This window comes from Homarus americanus, unplaced genomic scaffold, assembly GCF_018991925.1.
Source record: "Homarus americanus isolate GMGI-L3 unplaced genomic scaffold, GMGI_Hamer_2.0 scaffold31037, whole genome shotgun sequence".
NCBI classification, from domain to species: domain Eukaryota; kingdom Metazoa; phylum Arthropoda; class Malacostraca; order Decapoda; family Nephropidae; genus Homarus; species Homarus americanus.
The window spans coordinates 3,824,896-3,834,121 of NW_024722227.1; the positions used below are offsets into that span (position 1 = coordinate 3,824,896).

At 43.0% G+C, this 9,226-nt stretch overlaps 1 protein-coding gene across 9 annotated transcripts in view; it reads left to right on the forward strand.

Annotated features, from left to right (window-relative positions):
* Positions 1 to 2,419, forward strand: part of LOC121862307 (probable serine racemase) — a 34,794-nt gene extending 32,375 nt beyond the window's left edge. For all 9 annotated transcript variants that reach the window (XM_042360459.1, XM_042360457.1, XM_042360454.1 and 6 more), the window contains one exon: positions 1,411 to 2,419. In XM_042360459.1, coding sequence (XP_042216393.1) covers positions 1,411 to 1,566 — 156 coding nt within the window. In that variant the 3' untranslated portion in view covers positions 1,567 to 2,419. The remainder of the gene's footprint in view (positions 1 to 1,410) is intronic.
* The last annotated feature ends 6,807 nt before the right edge of the window (positions 2,420 to 9,226 follow it).

Below are 9,226 nucleotides of genomic sequence, written 5' to 3' on the forward strand. Positions count from 1 at the left end.
GTGCATTCTGTTGTAATTTCTTTGCATATAATTTTTATTTAGGAAGGTGTTTGCCACACAATTTTTCACTTTTATTATTTAGAATATTAAGGTGAATGGTTTTATAGTTATGCAGTATTTTTCTTAGTTTACCTTACAGTTCAGTACTTAATACTGTACCAGTATTTGGTTTTGCATAATGAATGGTTCCTGGGGTTGATCATTAATTGGGGCTGATATATTCCCCTGGACTGTATACCGGGTACCTGTACTGTAGGGTCTTAATAATTCTTCACTTTCCAGTTGAGTGCATATTTTACTGTGGCACCTGCAAAATACCTCTCTTTGAGTTGGCTAGCCATAGACTGTGCAGCCTGTACTTCAGTTTCAATTCTTGCAAGACTGATTTTAAAGTGTATAAATGTAGATTTGAAGAAAATTTAAGAAATTTTGTATATATCTACCTGAAATTATGAGTTGAAAAATAACAATAAAGCATCTCACAGCTTGGCCTGGTAGGTTAGGTTAACTGAGATCCCAAAAAGAACATTCCCCCTCTTGCTTCCATGGTCCACACTGACTCTGGTGAATGTAAGAAATGTTTTTTTTTTTTATGTTTTGACCTTATTATAATCATTTATTTTACTTTTATTTTTTTTTGCACGTTCTGTATGAAAGATTGTGTGCATGTAACCGTTATAAACAAATTTACATATGTCTACCCAAAATATGAGTTAAAAAAAAACCCACTCTGAGTGATAACTCTGGCCCTTCAGGGTATCAGGCACGGAACCTACTTTTCCCCATTAGTTCTTTATACAGTATTGATATACAATCGATCACTTAGTGATGGCTTTTTGAGGTCCCTAAACCACTTAGTGATGGCTTTTTGAGGTCCCTAAACCCATCGTATAAGGGTCAACACCTGTTCTGCACATAGAAGATATACAGTATCATGATTTTTCATCCCACTCACGTGATGTATAGAGGACCTACTGTAAGAGTATTACTAGATAGAATTCTTATATCTATGTAGCCACAAGGGAATTAAGTAAGTGCATTCTTTCCTTAATTGTTGCAGAATTACTTAAAAAGAATGAACTAAAATACATTGAATGTAAGGATTTTCTGTTGGATATCAAAATACTACACTGCTTGGCAAGTTGTAGGTAGATCAGTGTTAAAGCCAATTAATATGGGTGATTTATTTTGCATTGTTGAAGAATTTTGTAATGATAGAATTTTTTTATTATTATGAACTTGGCTACAACAAGAGGAAATTAATATTGTTTCCTTATTACTTTCCAGAATTTTCCTTTTAAAATTACTATAGTAGCCCATGTGCTCATCAACCCAGTGTCATTATGTAGAGAACTTTACAGTACTGTACACTACAGGTATATTAAATAATATTTCATATTTATTTATCAGATGGTTGTGGAAGCTGCATCAGGTGCTGCCATATATGCTGCAGTGAAATCAATAGAGGAGGTTGACGCAGCTCCTGAGAAGGTCGGAGTTATTCTCTGTGGTGGTAATGTGGATTTGGATCATTTGCCATGGTTCTCCCGCAAAACTTCTTATTAACTTAATGTTGTACTTAGAGTGTGATGTGATAAGTTTTGTAGAGAATGTCTAAGAAATATTAAGTTTATCTATACACTTTGTGGATTGAAAGAGTATGTAAACCACTATAGAATCAATCGATCATGGTGCTATTCTCAGGTATAAGGGTTGGTGACCACAACCCTCCATTCAAAACATTTTCAGTGCCTTTCTCTCCTATTCCTTATGTTTTGTATCTCTGGGGATTCTGCTCTATCCATCAAAGTCTCTGCCATACCTTAGCACTTTTACCCTAAATTTAACCTATAAATCTTTACCATTAGCCCCATCATCCAAAATTATATGACAGAAGTACAGAGTATCTCATTTACCTTTTTATATAAGTTTCCATTTCATTGCTCTAGCCATTCATGATACGGTACAAGGTACAGTACGTTTTTTTCTATCAGTAGAACTTATTTCTAACTTTCTACTGTACAATCACAATTATAAACCCTCAGGTTTACTTCAGGTAATTGCTGAAAATGTCTATGCTTCTTATCACTACAATAGTAATGCTTGTATGCAATATTTCAGCAGTCTTTCTTGAAGTAAAACTAATGTTCTGTTCATTAAATTGGTAAGATTTAACTTTTAGGATTTATATTTAATTTGGAAATTGTCATTACTGTTCTTCTGCCAAAGCTCATATTCTTTGCATTTTCCGATATGTTAACCAGTTTATGTAATGCCTCTTCACTATCTGCAATAAGAGTAATATAATCTTCCTGCCAACTATTTGATATTACTTTCCCATTAATTGATATTCCTTCAATATTTTCTACAACTTTTGATATCAAAGATTCTGAATAGATATAAAAAAATGGAAAATGCATTTGGCCTTTATCTTAACTCCCTATCATACTGTAAAATATCTGATAAGTTTATTGGTTTGTTGTTATCTAAGAGAGTAAGTGCAGTTCTTATGACAAAGAATGCTCATCTGTTAAGGGGTTTGGTAAAGCAGTGGGATTACACTTGCCTATCACCACTGCAGCCACAAATTTAAATCCTTGGGTCAGATGTGAGAAGGGTGTTATCCAGTGTGACCTCACCAAGTATTGCAGGTTGTTTCTTGTTGCTTCAGTTTCCTTCTATGCTCACACCAAAGGTTGTAACAATGTAACAAAGAACAGATCAATCACTGAATGGCTAGTAACCTGATAAGTGGTGGTTTTGTCAAATGGAACATACCCAAGTTTGGAAACCATCATCAAATTCTCCTGGCAATGCTACGACAGTGTTAGCAACAGTGTGAATAATTCCTTCGTCACAAAATGTTGGTACAGTACAGTGCTGTATAAATAATTGAGACAATTGGAAATGATTTTTTTTTTTATTATTTACAATTTAAACACTGGCATACCTGGAAATTGGTTATTGGTGATGGAATCAAAGGAAGAAACCTTACTAGCCTGAGTGGCAGAGTATTTGAGGAAATTAAATGATGAAACCTCCCAAAGGACCATATGACTGGATGGGAGGAAGGGGGAAATAGATGATCTCGTACTACCATCTAATTGTTGCAAACAGATACAATGTGAAATAGTTGCTGTGTGTGGGTATTACAGTTGGCAGTACTGCACTGTATATTTATAGCCTATTAAGTTACATAATAGTACAGGTATACAAAAATAACCGGAATTATTTTTGTATGAGTGGCCTCTGAATATTTGTTTATGAGTGGCCTTTATATAATGTATATACTTTTTGATTATACAGGACCATACCAGATAATAAAAAAGTCATGCTAAATCATTATGGATTTCTTTATACTGTACTGTATACAAATTTGGTTCACATTGCAGTACAGTATATTGAATAAATTTGATAAATAAACAAGCAATGTAGCAATAATATTTAATAAATGTGTAAGAAATTAAGTTATAAAGTACAGTACAGTACTATATTACATGGAAATAAGTAGAATTCATACATCCCAAATAATGCTCAATCATAGTTGAACACGTAATAGCACTCATGATCCGATGACCTCAAATAATTTCATGTTATTGGTGCAGCCATGCTTCCCAAAATAATTTTTAGCTTTTACAGAGACACTTTAAGGTCGATAAAAATTGCTTGGTAAATGTAATACTTTTATCCTCTTCACCACTGATCAGCTCATTAGCCGCTTGGGCGGTCAGTCACGTCTCTGTTACGCACTGTTAACAAATACTGGCCATGCATTGGCTCCTGAATGTATTGGAACCTGCTCCAGTGTTGCTCAAGTCTGGTCTTGAAAGATCTCACACTCGGTGCCATCACAACACTCTCTGGCAGATTGTTCCAAGTGTTCATAACTCTCACTCTGAAAAAGTTTGCCCTCACAGTTTTCTGGGCTTGTAGCTTCTTCAACCTTGAGCTGTGACCCCTTGTGGGGTGGGCATCAGCCAGCTCCAAGTACGGACATTCGACTGATTAGTGCCCGCTGAGATGTTTATACACCTCAATTAGGTCGCCCCTTGCTCACTTGTAGTATAAGTCAGGCAGTTGCAGGCACTCTAATCTCTGGATAACTGAGGTGCCGAAGTGCAGGCACCAGTCTGGTGGCCCTCCTTTGGACATTTACAATCAACTGACAGTCCCTAGCATTTCTCGGGGACCAGGTGGGGTGACAGTACTCCAGGCAAGAACAGTATTGTACGAAGGCCATTCATCAACTGGCCACTCACCAGCATTAGCTAGCCAGTAATCCATCTATAGGTACCCATTATCACTACTTGATGATATTAAATCAATCAGCATTTAATAACTGTAAGAATGCATAAAAGAATTAGGTACGTAAATTTTGGCAATGAATGATTTTTTGAGAAGCTGTGTGTTGTATTTTCCCTCTCACGGCTGATTGTCAGCTGTGGTCTTGAGAAAGATTCGTAAATGAGTCATATCCAGCAATACTGAACTCACATTCCTCTGGGTCGATTCTCCTGTTCTTGTACAACAGTTCTACAACACCTACAATATCTGGTTGGTGTACTCTTAGTAGTGTTTCAAACTCCTCTCTCTTATCGAGAAACCTGTCAGTATTAGTGTACATGGCATTCAAACCAGAATTTGTTCTCGGTAACGTCTCTGCTCTGCTCTTAGTATTAACCCCGCTCCCCACCCCCCCCATTCTCAGAAGCTGCAGCGTTTGCTAAGTACACTGTATTTTGCAGGGTGTGGTTAGAAATGTCATTGTTTACACGGTGCTCGCCTTCTCCTGTCCGGTAGGCGGAGCTGGTGCTGCCTCCCGGGTGAGGGTTAGAGCAGGTGGAGGGTGCACTGCTGCCCCCTGGCCCTGTGTCGGCACACTTGTTTCCACTACCCTCCCCCTGAGTATAACCCATGTACACCCGTCCCCGTTCTTCCTTGACTCCTCCCTCTTCTGCTTCAAGTCCTGCAGGAGCTTCTTCTGCTGTTCCCTCTGCATTACCGTGCGAGCTGGGTGAATGAATACATCCCGAAATGCTTCGATCCTTGCTAAGTTTTTTGCCTGCCGAATAGCATGCCATTTCTCCTCCTCACTCACTAGTGTGATCCTTAGGGGGCGAGGCTTATCCCCCTGCTTTTGTGCCAGCCTCCTCACATCCTGAGGGGTTGATGGAATCTTCAGAACCTCTGTACAAAGATTTTGAAACAGCACCTTATCGTGTGTTACCTTACTCACAGTTCCCCCTGCCTGGCTCTCTGGGACTCCAAAAACTATTACATTGTTCCTGCACTGGAGACGTTCCTGGTGTTCCTCCTCATCCCTAACAGTTAATTTTCATTTCTTCGACACACTTCTTCAAAGTCCCAAGCTGTTGTAGAACCTGTTCTGATCCTACATTACTCTCCGCCCCCTCCCGTGGCCCTGCTAATATGTCAGCATAACTCCTCTTAGCAACCACCTCCATTCTATCAGCTACTTCCTCAGTCTTAGCAAGGATCTCTTTCCCAACTTGCTCCAGTTTGGCAACCAGCAGGGCTCCAGCTTCATCTATTTTCGTCCCAAGAGAACTCGTTCCCTTATGGCTTGCAATCGCTTCATTCACCTTGACTATGCAGCCAGGGCAATACCAGCAACAGCCATCATGCTTTACGGCAGTTAGTAACTTCCTAAACGTTGCATTAGTCAGGCCTGTATCCTCCATATCTGACGTCTCTCTGCAGTATCTCAGTATAATTTTTTTATTTTGACATTACAGAATATAAATATCTTTATTGGTTTTCATTCATCAACTAATAAATATAAACCAAATTAATTTTATACAGAAGTTGTGCTTGGGTAAATGAAAAAAAAAAAGCTAGCAGCGGTGAGATTCGAATCAACGACTCTGGAAGAACTGTTGTGGGGTTATGAGATATTGGTTCACACTCAGGATGGGATGGAGAAAGGAAACTCACAATGTGCTCTCTGTATACTTATTGTATTGGATGTACAATGCAGCTTGGTGCTGGGGGGTGGCAGCGTGAGTCCAAGAGGACACGCGGCTTGTGGGTCGCCATGATCGCCGGCGGGAGCGAGGGCCACCAGGCAGGAGCGGAGGAGGAGGTGTTGCTTGCTGGTGGCTGTACGTAGAAAGAGGTAGGTCACGGAGGGGTGAGGTCTTATATAGCAGGGGTAGGCGTGGATTGATAGTTGACCTCCGCTTTGTTAGGCAGCGCTGGTTACCGACCTTGACCACGAGGCGTACGCTGGGGAATTCGAAGAGGGTCGGCTGGTCAGCGACACGGCAGTTGTAGGGGAGGAATCCACTACAATACTCCCCCTTCCCTCCAGGCAGTGTAGGAGACTTGTTGTCGGCAGGGCTGCATCCCACATGTGAGGCATAACAGGCGGTGCAGGAGACTTGTTGTCTGCAGGGTTGCATCCCACATGTGATGCATAACGGGCGGTGCAGGAGACTTGTTGTCGGCAGGGTTGTATCCCACATGTGAGACATAACGGCGAGGGCATGGATGAGCCGGCTGCTATGGAAGACAACGTTGTCTAGATACATGAGATCTGTGGGAAAAGAGGGAGAAGGAGGGTTGTGGAGGCGAGGAATGTGGCGCTTCTCTTGCGGCAGGTACACGGTCCTCAGTAGCGCCTGTTGGGGTGTGTGGGTCCGCGTCAGGAGCAGGAGCCACGTCAGGAATAGGGTCCATGACAGCAGCAGGATGCATGACAGCAGCAGGGTGCAAGACAGCAGCAGGGTGCAAGACAGCAGCAGGGTGCAGGGCAGTAGCAGGGGGTACCTGAGTGAGAAAAGAGGGGTGTGTGGGTCTGCGTCAGAGGCAGGGGCTGCATGAGGAGCAGGGGCCACGTCAGGAGGAGGGTCCAGGACAGTAGCAGGGGGTACTGCTGGGCCGAGGGCGGCGTCTGAGGCAGGACGGGTGTGTAGGGGTCGATAAGACGTGGTGCTTGGGGCAGGAAGAGGAGCGGCTGTCTGCTTAGAGTAGCAGAGCTGCTGTAGGGTCTCTAACCTGCGGTGTAGAAACAGTAACTGTAGAGCCGATGAGAGCTGCCTCCATGTGGATAAGCTAGTCTTCCATGTTGATTGAAGACTGGGAGAGTGATCAGTTTCTCCTCCATCCTGTGTGAGTGCGATTCTCCGGGGGTCACCATTTGTGGGGTTATGAGTTTCTCCTCCATCCTTTGTGAGTGCAAATCTCCAGGGTCATCATTTGTGGGGTTATAAGATATTGGTTCACACTCAGGATGGGATGGAGAAAGGAAACTCACAATGTGCTCTCTGTATACATATTGTATTGGATGTACAAAGCAGCTTGGTGCTGGGGGGTAGCAGCGTGAGTCCAAGCGTGGTGTAGGAGAGAGTTGGTTGGTGAGGGTGCTCAGAGGACACGCGGCTTGTGGGTCGCCATGGTCGCCGGCGGGAGCGAGGGCCACCAGGCAGGAGCGGAGGAGGAGGTGTTGCTTGCTGGTGGCTGTAGGTAGAAAGAGGTAGGTCACGGCGGGGTGAGGTCTTATATAGCAGGGGTAGGCGTGGATTGATAGTTAACCTCCGCTTTGTTAGGCAGTGCTGGTTACCGACCTTGACCACTCGGCGTACCCTGGGGAATTCAAAGAGGGTCGGCTGGTCAGCGACACGACAGTTGTAGGGGAGGAATCCACTACACTGTGTCTCAAGCCATCGCCTTAGCCCTCTCGGCCACGTTTATCGGTCGCATTACTATTACTTTATGAATTGAATGTTAATTATGTTTCTATTTATTTTTTGTGTAATGTATTTTATATTTTAAATTATATACTGTACGAAGTATATCCAGGAGAGTCTGTTGTCAATAGTTAAACCATTATAGAATTACATACCATTGGGATCCACAGGGCATGCCGTGATTGGGATTTATAGTGATGCTACAGGTACCAGGAAAGTGTCATTCACAGCATAGTTGTCACAGTTGTGGCATAATTGTGTTTTAAGCAATACGAAGGTCGTTTAGATATCTGGATGGTCCGTCCCTCATCATGATCTTCAAGAGTGAGGTCCTTCCCTGTCTTGAGTACTCCTGTCACCCCTTCTGGTCCCCAAGACAGCGGCGGATTCAGGATTATCAAAAGGGGGGTCCAAGAAGTTGTTGGTAGGGGAACATGGCGAGCGCAGCAAGCCCACCCAGTTTTTTTTGGGTGGGGGGGGGGAAGGGGAGGTTGAAAGCACCTCCAAGAAGATTTTTGAATTTCTGACCAATATCATGGACATTTTGAGGTCATTTTGAAGCCATGCACACTTGATATCAGGAGATATTCTGATTGAAGAAGCTGCAGGAGCTAGTGCATGCCTAGTACTTGCCAACAGTGCGTAACAGAGACGTGACCGATCGCCCAAGCGGCTAACTAGCTGATCAGTGGTGAAGAGGATAAAGGTAAAAGAAAAAATACTGCATTAAAGAAAAATAATTGTAATTTTCTGGTGAAAAGGGGGGTTTCAGACCCCAGGACCGCCCTGGATCCGCCCTTGCCGAGAAATGCTAGACTGTCAGTTAATTGAAAATGTCCAAAGGAGGGCCATCAGACTGGCGCCTGCTCTACGGAACCTCAGCTACCCAGAGATTAGAACACCTTTTTTACTTTTATCCTCGTCACCACTGATCGGGTCGTTAACCGCTTGGTGCGATCGGTCACGTCTCTGTTACACACTGTTGGCAAGTACTAGGGATGCACTGGCTCTTGAATGTAGCTGAACCTGCTCCAGTGTTGTTCAAGTCTGCAACTGCCTAGCTTACAGTATACTACAGACGGGCAAGAGGTAACCTAATCGAAGTGTATAAACATCTCAGAGGGCATTACTTAGTTGAATGTAACATACCAGGAGCTGGCGGACGCTGCCCCACAAGTGGTCACAGATCAAGATTGAAGAAGCCACAAGTCCAGAAAATTGTAAGGGCAAACTTTTTCGGAGTGAGAGTTGTGAACTCTTGGAATAATCTGACAGAGTGTTGTGAGCTCATTCAAGACCAGACTTGACCAACACTGGAGCAGGTTCAGATATATTCAGGAGTCGGTGTATGCCCAGTACTTGCCAACAGTGTGTAACAGAGACGAGACCGACCGCCTAAGCGGCTAACGAGCCGATTAGGGCGAAGAGGATAAAAGTAAAAGTACATGCAGGTATTTTTTGTGTTCTGAAGCATTTGCCAGTCCTGCAATCATCCAAATAATTTTGCACGGATGCAA